Consider the following 14,459-nt stretch of genomic DNA (forward strand, 5'->3'; position numbering starts at 1 on the left):
TGCACTGCAGTCACTAATATGCCAGTAGCTTCCCTTGCCTTATCTCGATAATCTCTCTCCCCCTAGATTGCCAAAATGCTCCCTCGGGGCCAGTGTGACTCCCATTGAAACTTCCCATAGCTTGAGAGCTTGGGCTCTAAAGTCAGTGCCGCCTCAGGCTTCACCCAGGAGGCCGGATCCATTCTATTTACCTTTCTGTGCCTCAGTTTCTCGCATGAGAATGCTACCTGTCACCTAGAGATGTTGTACCTGGCACACGCTAACCATCTAATGAGCCACTGTTGCTACAATAATAATACTGTGAAGGTTCACACTGCTCCAGAGCATGGTGTTAACACGATATTACACACAAGACTCTCCACCTGTTCTAAGCTGCTCCCACAGGGGAATAAAGCAGCAGCTGGGATCCCCTCCCCACTCCCACAGCCAGCCACGGACCCACAGTGAGCTCAGGAGAACTGGACCCTCCTGAAAAGGGGCCCCCCAGGCCCACTTCTCTGGAAACTGGTGCTGAGCCCAAGGGGTTCGTCTGCAGCTGGCCTCCTGGAGAGGCCCCTTAAATGGTTATCATGCATTTTCTTATTTGGTTTTCTTGAAATGTCTTATGATGGTGATTAATATCCTCACTTTTTTGGTACAGAGGATCGAACTCAGGACCTTGCGCTTGTGTGGCAGGCGCCATAACCACTGAGCTAAATCCCCGGCCCAATAGCCTCACTTTTACAGATGAGCAAACAAAGACGGAAGCAGAGTGACTTGTCCAGGTCTTCATGCAGCCAGCGAGGACCAGGGCCAGGCACTGGGCACAATGGGCCACCTTCTCTTTGCCCCTCCACACTGCTGTTCCCGGCTCCATGCTGGTGGTTTTGGAGGCGGGCAGGGAGGGTGCAGAGGGCGAGGCGGGCGGCCTCCTATGTGGCCCCAGCAGGAGCTGACTGACCCTGGCTGCCTGCCCAGCCTCAGCTGTGGCTGACTGGATTGAGCTCCAGTCCTCAAAGGGCAGACTGGGAGCTGCTTTTCCATTTGCATCACTCACTGTTGCCCCCTTTTACAAAGAGCCTGGCTGGGTGAGAGGGTTGATCTGGGCCAGGAGCTGGAGCTGGAGCCTCCAGGGACCCATTGGCAGATCCTTCTGCGATCCATCGATCCCACAGTCCCCACCTCTGCAAGCCCCCGCTGCTGCTGCTGCCCGGATGGGTGCCACAAATGACTCCTCCCTGGCCTCACAGTGTGCATGAGCCTAAATTTGGCCCCTGCTCGCCCTGTTCACTAAGGACATCAGAGTTTACAGGTCTCCTGATGCTACAAAATCCAAAACACACATGAAAAACATGAACACCCACTCTACTACCTCTTTAGAGATGAGAACAGCGTCCAGAATTCACCATCAGCCATTACGGCCAAACCACTGAGAAACCAGGAACCGCAGGAAGCTCTTCCCAGAACCCTGGGGTTCCAGGCTGCTGAGGCAAGGCAGGGAGAGGTACACAGACTCTGCACCCTCCGACCCACTCCCCTGTCCTGCCAAGCCCCCTAACTGACACAGACCAGGAGGGTGCCAGAGGCCGACACAGACACCACGTGTACAAATCATTCCTTTTATTTTCAGCATTGGGTTTATACAAACTTGCAATATACAAATGCAGGACTCACAGGGATTCTTGAGTAGCTAGATGGAATAAGAATGCTCCCAAAAGAAGAGAGCAAACTCTCCCTCCCTTGGTCAGGATGGCCCTCCTCCCCAGGGAGGGGCTTGTTGGCTAGACGGATGCTAAAGGGGTGCTACAGCGGCTTGGTCCCAGCAGAGGTGCTCTCTGTTTGTCTAACCTAAGGTCACTTTTATGCTAAAGAAAGACACTGAGATCATAAAGTTCTTTGTATGGTTTATTGTCTAATTCTAGTAAATCAAATTGGCCCCAATATGTGCATAAATAGATACGTGTGTGTGTATATATATATACATATATATACATATATATACACATATACATATATATACATATATATATACACATATATATACATATATATGTGTATATATATATATATATATTTTTTTTTTCTTCCTTAGTTTTAAGAGCTGCCAGGTAGAGGGGAAAGGAAGTGATCCCACCTTGCTTCGGTCAGCCCTGTCTCAAGACCATGCCTCTCAAAGGCAGCAGAGCGAGAGCACACAGCTTGTACCTTGGAACATTTCTAAAGTGATGGTAGCTGTATTCAGTTGGAGCCTCTTGGTTACTGATCAGGGAGGTGATGTGCTAGTTGGGGAGGGCCCAGATGAGTAGCCAGGGCTTTCTGCAGGAGGGCTGCTAGCCCTGGGCTTCCATCTGGGCCTTGATCATTCACAGCAAGCTGCTCTAGGCTGGGAACAGGGTGGCAGCAAACGCCAGAGTTGGAGGTCAGGCTTCAAATGCTGGCCTGGAGCTGTGTGCAGAAGTCTAAGAGTCTTGATTTCAGACCTGGACAGAGTTCCATCCTCCCCAAATCCTTGCAAGTCAAGAGTCTTCCAGCTCACTCTGGTGATCAATAGGCAGTTTGAGAGGCTGAGGTGGCATAGCTCAGTGCCCCAGCAAGCAGCCTGCCAAAGCCCTGGGGTTTCTTGGGCAAAGCTGAGACGTTACAGTGTCCGTGGGACCCTCCTTAACCAAGACGGCAACTTCACAGTCTGGATGCCAGACTGAGGAGCCATCCTCTTAAGAATAGCTCCAGAAAGAAAGGTCCCAGAGGGAGCCAGATGACACAGGCGTGACCCCAACCAGAGAGGAGCCACATGCAAGCATGAGAACTCCAAGGAACTCAAGTTAAGAGGCAGGGACAGCACAGAGGATCCAAGCCACTTCCTCTGGGCCATGCACCAAGTCACAGGTCCAGCAGAGAGCGGAAGGACATCCTGCTGCTGTTTAGCCTGGGCTGCTGTGAAATCCTGCCCTTTTCAGCAGCGAGACAAGGGCAGGTGGCCAGGAGCCACGAGGACAGGTGCCTGTCTCAGTGTCCTTCTGCACATGAGACTGTAAACATTTCCTCCAAGAGGGCTTGCACATGGACAACACTCTCAGCACCACCGAGAGCTGACAGTGTCACCAAATGTTTGGTGCAGGGCTTCCAAGGGCAAGGCCTGTCCCAGTGAGACGCTCCCTGCCCATGGGGTGGGAGGGCAAGAAGCCATCGGGAAGAGGGCAGGGCACACGGCTGGGACCTGGAAGCCACCACCCCAGCCCGGTCACATCACTCGCCGATCCCTTCAGACATTGCACATGTTGAAAATAGGTTTGCTTTTTAAACAAAAGCATAAAGTAGATCTGTCTTACAATAAGTCTTTCCTCTCCCCTCCTTTGGATCAAAAAGGCAAGGGATATGGCCTCAACATGCTAGGATGGTGTGGAGAGAAAACGGGCCCAGGTAGGAGCTGAGGAAAGGATTGACGTCCAAACAAACCAATATATTACATAGACATCCATAACATGAATTATCTCCATAAAACATATATTAAGGCGTGTAAAGCAACATAGGGGGCCAGCTTTCTGCCACGGGGGGAGAGAGGCGGCGGAGGTGTTGGCATTATTTCTCGGTATTGTACATGTATATTTCTAAAAATACCACTTAAAAAAAGGAGGGATAGACAAAGAAAGGAGAAGGTATGGAAGGCCCTGAAAAATCTTTTTTTTTTTGGTACCAGGGATCAAACTTGAGTCCTTGCGCTTGCACAGCAGGCGGCGAAACCACTGAGCTAAATCCCGGCCCTGAAAAACCTTTCTTGTGGGAGGAGAAGGGTGTGGAGAGAGGGTGACCTGGGAGCTAATCCCACCTGCCAGTGTGTAGGGGACAAAGAGCAGATCTGGGTGCTCGAACTGTGAAGATGGGAAATGTAGCCAGGGGCATTTTCATGTTCCAAAAATAGCCTGCTAGAAGTGAAAATAGGTGGAATCCTCCCAGTCTGTAGTTCCTCCGAAGCATGAGAATATCCTAAGCACCTAGAACAGTGCCTGGTACATAAAAGGTGCTCGATCCGCATTTGTTGAATGAATTGTCATCTTTACTTGCATATGAACCAGTAGCTGTCCAGCCATGAAGGACTGGAGAGGAGCAGTGGGCAGGAAGCAGTTGTTCTTGGTGCTGCTGCCGCCGCTGGTCAGGCTGAAGTCTCCGGCAGCAACGCTGGCAGAAAAAGTCTCAGGGCCAGCAGTCCTCAGTTTCCTCTCCTCTGTCCTCTCTGGCTACATTCATCTCAAGTGGGTGGAGTGGAGGAGGGACGCGTTCTGCTTCTGTCTCTCCCAGCAGCCTCCCTGGGTAGGCGAAGGCTCGGGCCTGGCCCCTGGCCCCCAGATTCAGGCCTCATTCTCTCTCCCAGGGGCAAACTCTCAGCGGGCGGGCGGCAGCACCATCAGGGAAACAGGCTCGGGAAGGCCCCGAGGCTGGCCACACCCCACGCGAGACAGGTCCTTCCCTCTGCTCTAACCCGGGAGGCCGAGGCAGGCACCAGAGCCTGACCCGGAAAGGACCCAATCCCAGGCTGTCACCACTGACCCCTCACCCACGCTGAGCACCTTAGTGAGGCCACTGGGCACTCTGCTGGCCCGGCTGGGCTGCGCGGGGGATGAGGGGGAGGCGCGGAGGTGACCGTGGGCCCTCGGCTCGGCACCGACTTAGGCTCCGCCCCCCATGGGGAGGCCCATCCTGTCCTCTCCCTTCCCCTGCCCTCCTCCCTCGCCAGCGCCTCCCACTCCCCTCCGGTCCCCACTCCCTGGGACTCTCCCTTGCTCTCTGCTCTCCCTTCTCAACCTGACCTCAGACAGGCACACACATGCTGTTCTCCATCCACAGCCCGCTCTGTCCCCTGGGGGAGCCCAGGAGCCCCTCCCCCTCGCTCATCCTCTAGTCTTTGGCTCAAGCGGGCGGTTGGTCTCCACCAAAACGCAAGAAGCCCCATCGGCGGAGGCGTGGCAAAGCCTGGGGCACAGCTGGGGCAGCCGGGGAGGGGGTGATGGCAGGTGCGGTCCTTGGCATTGAGGGCCCATCTCTCCTTCACCCCTAGACTTCACTAAGCTGAAGGCATGCTCCCCACCAGGGCGGGTCCTCCACACGGAATGTTCAAGCAGGGCCACCACCTTGCCAGCCAGAGCCAGGCCTCGGCTTCCTGCCACTCGGGCATCAGAGACGACGGCCTCCCAACTCTCCACCCCACTGCCTGCCACCCCCCAGCGTGAGCAGCGCAGCTTCAGGCGCCCACACTCCTTTGGCAGCAGCCCTGGCCCCCAGCCTGGCTCCCTGTGGCACTCCCATGGGAGCACAGGACGGGGGTCAGGGTGGTGGCCAGGACCTCACTGGGCAGAGGACGCTTCAGAACGTGGCTCTGTGCAGCTTCACAGCATTGGCCTCGGCCAGGGCTTGCACTAGAAAAAAGGGAAACGGGGTGAGAAGAGAAACACCAAGGCCGGGGCTCCTGCCAAGCTCCTGGGGGAGAAAAGGCCTTTTCGGAGCTGCAGGGGCGCCTGTCCGAGAAGGCCTGAGACACAGAGGCCAGGGGTCTTCCCCGCCTGCCTGCTGCCCCTGCTCTGTGCTGTGCGTGGGAGGCCTACGCCTTGGGGATGGGGTGCAGGGGAGTCTCAGGGGGCGGAGACACTGCCCGAGGCTTCGGAGGGGTCTGTGGCAGGACTGCCGTGTGGCAGCAGATGGAAAGCTGGTGGGCTGACAGAGGACAGGGGTGGACAGGCGAGGGCTCAGCGCCATCTCCCGTCTGCTTCTGGAGAAGTAAAGCCCGTCGGCCTCGCCACATCCAAGAAGCAGCGCCGCCAGGGGGCTGCAGCCAGCACTGCACAGGAACACTGGCGACTCAAGCAGACGAATGGAGGGGAGAGCGCGAGGGGCCAGGGTGGGGGAAGCAATGCCGCAGTGAGGGGCAAAGGGAGCTCAGTGGGGCAGGGAAGGGGACCCGTTCCCCGGGGTGGGTGGAATACAGAGAAAAGTGCTTACGTCCAGCTCAGACCCGCGAGGCGTGGCTGCTGTCGGCGCCTCGAGGGCATTCAGACGAGAGGGGGGTAGCTGGTGGAGTCGGGGAGGCAGGGGAGGTGGGAGGGCTCGGGGTGGCGCATTGCACTGGAACAGAAAGGAACAGGGCGGTGAGTAGCGGTGGGGCGCGGGGCTGGGGAGGCTGTGCACCCAGAGCAGGCGAGGCGGGGGGCGGGGGCGGATGGGCGGGCAGGGAGCAAGGCAGGGAGGCAAGCGGAGCAGAAAGCTGGGCTCGGAGCTGGCTCAAGAGGAGGCAAAGGTGTCTCTGTGGCCGGGCATCTGGGCGCCTGCGACTGCAGGCTGTGCCTAGAACCAGTGGGACTCTGGGCGAGGCTGGGAGCTCTCTGTGCTGAAGGCTCCCCCAGTCCGCAGGGGGAGCCACACCCTCTACTGCCGGGGACAGCAGGGAGGGGCAGCTGGGAGACGGTGGTGGCACTAAGGGTGATGGTGAATAGTGCAGTAAAGTCACACTAATCCAAATCACCGGGCCATTAGCGCGCAGGTAGCGCGGAAGTGACCCACGTGGATCACTTCCATGAATACGGAGCTCTCGGACCCACGTAAAGTCAGTTCTAGGAATTCACACTCGGGCGGGGGCTCAGAAACATCCCCACCATCACGGAAGGCCCTCCTGTCACCCACACATTAGAGGCAGCTGCGGTCCGCTCCGGAACACACCTGAAGCTTCAGACCAGCCCTAAGACGGCGACATGTGGATTAGTGAGACTTTTACTTTATTGTCATTATTATTCATGTTGAGAACAGCAAAGTGGAAGGACAATGAGGAGGGAGTCAGATCATGGGGGACAAGTGGTCTGCGGTCACCGGACCCTCGCGCATCCTAAGTGTAGCCAGAGGCAGGAGGATGGCAGAGAGGGTGCCGATGTGGCTCAGAGAGGAACCAGAGCTCAGCCAGAATCGCACTGCATTTCCAGCAAGAGGCTTCAATGCAGAACTTCTCGGTCCCTTGCTCCCCACCCTGCTCTGGGTCTCATCAGCTGCCCTGGTCTCTGGGGCACAGAAAGGGCCACCGTGGCTCTTGCCACCTCTGTACACACCCGCGTGTGTAAACCTACGTAGCTGTCACATGGACGTGACGCTGTGTCTGCCTGTACACAGTGCAAGCTTGTGCCTGGGATGTGGCAACACTCACCGTGCACAACTCAGAGACTGTATGCGAGTGTCCGTGCACTCTCGAACCCGTGTCCTTCCACATGGCCCAACACACTTGGAGCATCACACACAAATACACTCACAAATGCTTCCAGACACACATCTGTGTGCAGATCCACGTTGCTGACCCAAGGGTGAGGTAAGTGGCAACCTCAACTAAAACAGTCAAGAAGCCCACAACTAAGCAAATACCCAAGGAAGCCAGGATACATGTTACATCATACACAGGCTGAGGCTCTTAATGTATTCGTGGGAGAGACCCGCGGAACCCAGTGTGTCTCATTGATACACAAGTCTAATAAATGGGCCACAGGAGATTAGAAACAAGAAAGTTAAGGGGTGGGGACGTTGCAAGGCCCACTGAATGTTCAGAAAGTACAACTGAGGAGAGACTTTTATAAAAAGTAGAGGGAACTTTAAAAATGTAATAGTTCAGAGACATTTAGCATAGCTACAAATAGATCTATACATATGGCAACCCTGAAGGGCACCCTTTAAATAGGAGTCAGAAAAATAGGATATTTCATGGAAGTAGACTTTTTGGAGGTGGGGAAGGGATGGGTGGAGAAAAGGAAAAGTGATCCAGATTTTATATACATACATATATGTGTATATACATATATATATATATGAAATCCCAAAACAAATGTAATTATTATGTATCACAAACATATATTAATAAAATGTTTTTTAAAAAAGATATTTACAATGTATTAAATGAGGAAGAAAAGTTAATTATATAAATATAACCTCCTTAAAATATTAAATGTACATCAGGAATATATCCATTAAAATAGTTAAAATTGATATGTGTAGCAGCTGCATACTGGACAGATGTGATATACTATGTGTGGTCCTAAGTGCATTAAGTGACATACAGGAATGTCATCCAAACTCGTACTCCCAAGACTCCATTCTCGTTCACACACAGACACTACAATGTATACATGCAAGTGCTTTATCATTCCTTATACTGTGCAGAAAGCCAATCACACACAAACACGTGCAGTCACAAATGCTACCTCCACTCATGCATTGTACACTCACATACATTCACGCCCACACACCAGCCACTTACTGGCCTTACACCTGGACTCACACACACAGGTCTCCACACAATACCCAGAGGCATTGCACACATATGCACACACACACACACCCCTATATTTGCACTCAAACATTCCCTCCACCCACACACTGCACATGTGAACACAAACACATGCACGTCTACAAATATAACCAGACACAGACGCTGTACATGACATTCAGGCCACACGTAAAGCTCAGAAATGCCACGTCTCCTCACATGGTGCATACTTGGTCTGCACATACCAGGTGGATTTGCAAACTTTACAACACTCAGCACTGATTACAGCATCCCTGCACACACCCAGACTCAGGCACTGAACTCCACATCCTGTGCCTGCTGTCCTTGTGACCCATGCTCGGCACTGCCCCCTCCCACAGTGTCCTGGGCATGGCCCTATGCCCATACACATATGCCCAGGACCAGACCTTGCTCGGGGCATTGGGGGCCACAGGCCAGGGGCAGTGGGGACAGTGGGCTAGGTCTGAGGTCTGGCCCTACCACAGCCATTTTTTACATAGTTGGGGTTTTGGTACAAGCAAGGTGACCATTTGCTAGCAGCGCACAGACCCTGAAATGTAAGCCCAGTGCAAGGAGGGGGAAATCTGATAGGCAGGGTGGGTTTGTTTTCATGGAACCTTGGGCTGGAGAGCTGCGGTAGAGAGTGCCAGGGCTGGGGCAGGGCAGAGTGAAGCTGTTCTTTAAATGCATTATATGCTCTACCCTCTTGAAACAGGAAGTCGCCTTTTGCCCAGGGTATGTGGAATTTGATCTTTGGACAGTTGAGTTCATTCTGCAGCTAAACTACAGGGAGGAGAAACAGAGGTCTCCCTGCTTGCAGCCAAACTGGTTCTGCTGCCTCCTGGCTCCAGGAAAGGGTTCCTCTGTCCCCTCAGCTCGGGGCCTTCCCTGGCCACCCATTCTGAAGTTCTTTATTCCCATGGATTTTCTCTTAGGTCTTACTTAACTCCCTTTTGTTGTGGCCTACAACTCTCTGGTTTCTGAAAATATCCATATTTAAAAATAATTAGAGAAATCACAGGTGGTTCCCGTTTCAATTTCAGCTACTGCTACTCCAACTACTTCTACCAGCATCATCAACATCACTACCACGATCACAGCTACTATGGTCGGCTCACATTTATTGAGCACTAAGCGCCAGGCACTGTGCTAGGAGTTTGGCGGACATTGCTTCTGACCCTTGGGCACCTGAGCAGAAGGCAAGGATTCTGCTGTGAGTGTTACAGGTGAGGAGATAGAGCCTCAGAGAGGCACATTTTGAACCTCCTTAATCACCTATGTGAATGGCCACTCCTTTAAGGATTCCTGGCCATGGATCCTACCTGCATACTGCCTGCCTCTTCCCAGGCTGCTGTCACTGTGCCTGCACACTGGTTTCTCTCCTCTACCCACGTCCCCCCATCCAGGCTCCCTTCAGTATCACTTCTCTTAGCTGTGGCCTTCAGAGTCCTCACTTTGCCTGGATGAGGACAGTCTCCAGGGTCCACGCCTTAACCACCGCTCCCCTCTGCCGACCCTCATTCAGAGGAAACTTCCTTCACTCTTCAAAGCCATCACGTCATGGCCTATCCATGATGCTGTCTGCCACCTGGCAGAAATGAGTCCCGCTGACTTCAAGCCTATCACGTCTACCAGGAATCTTTGTACGGGTGTGAAGCCACTTCCTCCTTTTCAGCTTTCTGGCTTAGCGGCCAAGTGGTGCTTAGATGACTCAACTCCTTGGCTGCCTTCCCTTTTAGTTCTCCTTACACTTTACCTACTTGCACGGAGCAAGAATGGGAAGCACAAGGGTACCTGCATTACCCAGCCCTCCCTCCATAGCTGGCAAACTCTCATCTTTCCCAAGTGAGCTCGGTTATCACCTTGTCTCAATCCCTTTCCCTGACCTGCCAAGGCAGGATGGCTCGCTGTGCTCCCCACTGGCCTCTGATCATTGCCGGATCCTCGCGGCTCTGAGGCCCTCTGCACTCCCTGAGCCTAGCACAGTACCTGGTGCTCAATAAATGCTCCCCTTGACCCTGAGGACCATGTCCCTGGCCTTGCATTCTCTGTCCCTGTTCCCCTTGCAGCACTGGCTTCCTCCCCTACAGCGGGTCAGCTGGTCTCCTTGGGAGAGTGAGGCCCGGCCCCTCTCACCAGACAGCATGCGGCCCCTGCGGGAGGCCTCGGTCGCCAGGGCACAGGAGATTTCAATCCGCTTCTCCTGCTCCTGCAGCTGGCTCTCTGAGTCCTGGGGCACGTCCACAGAGTCCCCCTCGCCGATGGGCACCACGTTCTGCATACTGCAGAGGCACAGACACACAGACATGGAGGGGACAGCATGGTCCGACTGGCTTGGGGCGGCCCGCAGATCAAGGCTGGCGGGGAGGGCCGGGGCCTGAGAGTGCACAGCCCCTAGCGCCCAGCAAGGCTGTCCTGAGGGAGTGGGACCCCTACCCTCAATGTTTTCAAGTGAATTCAAAGGTTCTCGCGAACACTGAGGGCAGCTTGAGAGGGCGAAGTCCGAGGAGGCAGCCTTCAGCTCTGTCTTCCCGGCACTGCCTGCGGGAGCCCAGCACCTGGGCCGTCAGCTGCCTTGGGCCACTGCTTCCGCGTGCTCTATCCTGGAGGCCCAGTGGCCCCACAACGTCTAGCACCCCATCCAGTCCCAGGAGCCAGGGAGGGCAGAGGGAGTGGCCCGGTACCTGGACTTGGCGATCAGTGTCTTGATCCTTTCCACCTTCTTCTGCTTCTCCTTCAGCTCCTCGGGGCTCAGGGGGGTGTCTGGTTCCAGGTCAATGTACCGCTCAGGGATGAGCACTTTGTCTGGGGTGGAGAGCTGTGGAGGGACTGGGGTCACCGCCACTTCCCTCGCAGGCACCCGTCCTGCGGGCCCCTCCTGGACACTACGTACCTCCTTACTGATGTCCACATCATAGTGCTGGGGCTCCAGCTCCATTTTGCGAAGCCGGGCAATTTCCTCCCGAGGTGTCTCGTAGGCCTGGCCCCCAGGCTCCTCTGCGCGGAGGGCTGCCTCCAGGTTAGAGATGTCTACCTCGTGGATGCTGCGGTGCCGACGCACCTAGGGGACCGCATGACCATGACCACACCATGGCAGCCCAGCCTCTGGGCGGCTCTAACCAGACCGCTATCCTCCCTGGCCCCAACCCCCATGCTCCTACTGCACCCCACTGCACGACCACCCCTCTGCCATGCTTTCCCAAATCTGCCCACCTGCAGGGCCCCAGAGGTAAAACTCTCAGCAGTGTCTCTTGTCATGCTTGTCACCCTCCAGTGCTGTGCCCAGTACGCACATTCTGTGCCATATATTTTGGGCATTCAAATCAGAATATCTTGCTTTGATTCCGGATTGCTTCACAGTATAGATTTTTTTTTTTTTTTTTTTTTTTTTTTGGTACTGGGATCGAACTCTGGTCCTTGAGCTTGCAAGGCAGGCAGTGGAGCCACTGAGCTAAATCCCCCGCCCCACAGTATAAAATTTTTAATCCACCAAGTAAATTGTTAGAAGGGAGGACTCATGAATCAGAATTTTTCTGTATTTCCAAAATGTAGTGGAAAGAAAAGTTAAGCAGACGCCTTGGGCTACTCCCAGCTCTGCATTTAATAACTGTGTAGCCCAGAAAGCCCTACGTGTCTCTTGACTTTATTTCCCTTATGTGTACAGTAGGGATAATAATTCCTAACCCAATGTTGTTAAAGGGATTAAACAAAAGCATGAAAGGAGGTGTGAGTCACACTGCACAGTGAGCAGTCACAGCTGTCTTTGGGAAGCCCAGCCCAATGCTCAGCACACAGAGATTGCTCTAGAAGTGTGTGGAATGCTATTTCTGCATGGTGGATTTTGTACTGTTCTCTATTAACTGGATTTTGTATAGTTCATTTCAGAAAAAAAAAAAATCACATTATTTGTTCCTTTGTGTGTATGTTTTAAAATATAGAAAACAGGGCCAGGGATTTAGCTCAGTGGTTCCGGCGCCTGCCTTGCAAGTGCAAGGTCCTGAGTTTGATCCCTGGTACCAAAAAAACAAAACAAAACAACAACAAAATAATAAAATATAGAAAACAAGACACTTGTTGTTGAAGGAACACTTACCCCATGGGGAGAAGCCTCCCCTAGCTACCCCAGGTGCTGAGCTTGGCTCCTCTATCTCCTCTCTCCCCAACCTTTCTGGCACAGGCGGGCCTTGCCCTAAGAGCGAGCAGCATGGCCAGAGGCCAGGCCAGGCCTGTGAGCCGCCGGGAGGACATTACCACTTTGTAGGCAGGTCGGGTGCTGGGCTCAGGGGCCGGGCTGGCTGGGAGCTGGAGGCTCCTCCTCTTCTCCTTCATGGATCCACTCTGGTGCCTCCGCATCCTGTCAATCTGCTCCTCTACGCTCATCTTGACCTTGCCCTCAGCAGGGAACACAGCGCTCTTGGGGCGCTCCTGCTGCAGTGGGGAAACAAGGGGCTGCCAGGTGCTTCATGCTGTGTCCAGGCTCCCCATCCACTCCAAGGCCTCACCGTTTCCCTGCTATGGGAAGCCTGCCCACAGTGTGGTCGAAGAACTGACCCCTGGAACCTGTGGACGCAACTTTACTCGGAAGAACAAGACCATTCTGCACTGGGATGGGGTGGGCCCCGAATCCAATAGTGAGTGCCATTGTAGGAGAGGGAAAAGAAGACAACACAGGGTAGAAGGTGATGTGAAGATGGAGGCAGAGATCGGCATGAACCAAGCCATTCACCTAAAAGGAAATGCCAACGCTGCCGCCTCAGCCAGCTCACTACCAAGAGCGTGGAGAGGGGCGTGGACCGGATTCACCCTGGAGCCTCCAGAGGGAGCCACACTGCCAGCATCTCGACCTTGGACTTCTGGCTTCTACATGTATGAGCGAATATGTTTGAAGACACTCGAGAGGTGGTGATTCATTCCAGGAGTCCTAGAAAACTAATATGGATTTTGGTACGGGGAAGTGTGGTGCTACTATAAAAAATACCTAAAAATATGAAAGAGATTTTGGAATTAGAGAATTTTGAGGTGAATGACAGAAAAAACATCTGTATTTCCTTAAAAAGATGATCGGTAGAAATAGAGATGTGAAACATGATTATTCTGTTGAGGGATTGGAGGAACTGGGTAGAGAGCTTCTATTGTCTGAAAGAATATATATATTATCATGGGAAGAATGTTGGTGGAAAGATGGATTTTTTTTTTGATGATAGCCAGGTGTGCTCTACCACTGAGCTACAACCCCAGTCCTTTTTATTTTATTTATCTTGAGACAGGGTCTTGCTGAGCTACCTAGGCAGGGCTTGAACCTGCAATCCTTCCTCAGTCTGTCTCCAGGTGAGGATTATAGGCATGCACCACTGAACCCAGCTGAAAAGTGGATGTTAAAGGTGCTCCTGGTGAAGTCTCAGAAGGAAATGATGAGCATATTACTGGAAAGTGCAGGAAAATAGCAGAAACTTGGCTGAACTATAGTCTATCATTGAATGGAAAACAGATTTCTAAGCAAAGCTCTGTTCCTCTTTGTACTTGGAGAAAAAATGGGTAAGAGATACACTGAAGGAAGTGTTAAGCCAAAAGAAATTTATGCTTTATTTTTTGGGAGACTCTCACATTAGGAAGTTCACTGATGGGAAAGTATGCCTTACATGTACAGAATACATCCTAATTCTTTCTCATTCCCTACTCCTCACCACAATAAATGTAATCATTATGTACTGCAAACATGTACTAATAACACAAAAAAATACAAGACAACACCATTACAAAAGAAAAAAGAAAAGCATCCCCTAAAAAGAGAGTCAAGGATGTGGCTGGACGACTCTCTCTTGAAGAGACTAGGCACGTCCGATCCAGCCAGTCATCTCAGTATCCAGAAACAGAGACAAGGCTGTCCAGCAAAGAGCTGCACAGAATCTGTAATGGATGGATCCCCTTGAAACACACAAGAGATCTACATGTGTTTTTGAGAATGTTATATCAGTGAAAAGCACTGCCAGCTCATAGTAAGGGAGAAGGAGGTAAGATGGAAGGGAAAATGTCAGATTTCTGGGATTCTACAGGCAGGAAATAGACTAATAGAGCACCTGCCTATAAACATATGCCAACCTTCAAGGAAAAGAAAGAATGAAGGCAAAGATGTAGATACAGAGGCAGAGGCAAGAGAGCTGGGGCCTGGCAG

General features: G+C 52.8%; 1 protein-coding gene across 28 annotated transcripts in view; it reads right to left on the reverse strand.

The window, feature by feature from the left end:
- Nucleotides 1–1,584: 1,584 nt before the first annotated feature.
- The window catches only part of Plekha6 (pleckstrin homology domain containing A6), a 130,648-nt gene continuing 117,773 nt past the window's right edge, over nt 1,585–14,459 (reverse strand). For 20 of the 28 annotated variants that reach the window (XM_087193944.1, XM_021242370.2, XM_021242363.2 and 17 more), the window contains 4 exons: nt 12,539–12,715; nt 11,181–11,348; nt 10,972–11,105; nt 6,152–10,569 (listed from right to left, as the gene is read on the reverse strand). In XM_087193944.1, coding sequence (XP_087050070.1) covers nt 10,284–10,569; nt 10,972–11,105; nt 11,181–11,348; nt 12,539–12,715 — 765 coding nt within the window. In that variant the 3' untranslated portion in view covers nt 6,152–10,283. Of the gene's footprint in view, nt 5,391–5,970; nt 6,094–6,151; nt 10,570–10,593; nt 10,829–10,971; nt 11,106–11,180; nt 11,349–12,538; nt 12,716–14,459 lie in introns of those variants that run through there. The other 8 variants (XM_004862154.4, XM_021242371.2, XM_087193947.1 and 5 more) reach the window with 4 other exon arrangements.

This window comes from Heterocephalus glaber, unplaced genomic scaffold, assembly GCF_053883595.1.
Source record: "Heterocephalus glaber isolate CG9 unplaced genomic scaffold, H.glaber_assembly_v1.0 deba00001600, whole genome shotgun sequence".
NCBI lineage: Eukaryota > Metazoa > Chordata > Mammalia > Rodentia > Bathyergidae > Heterocephalus > Heterocephalus glaber.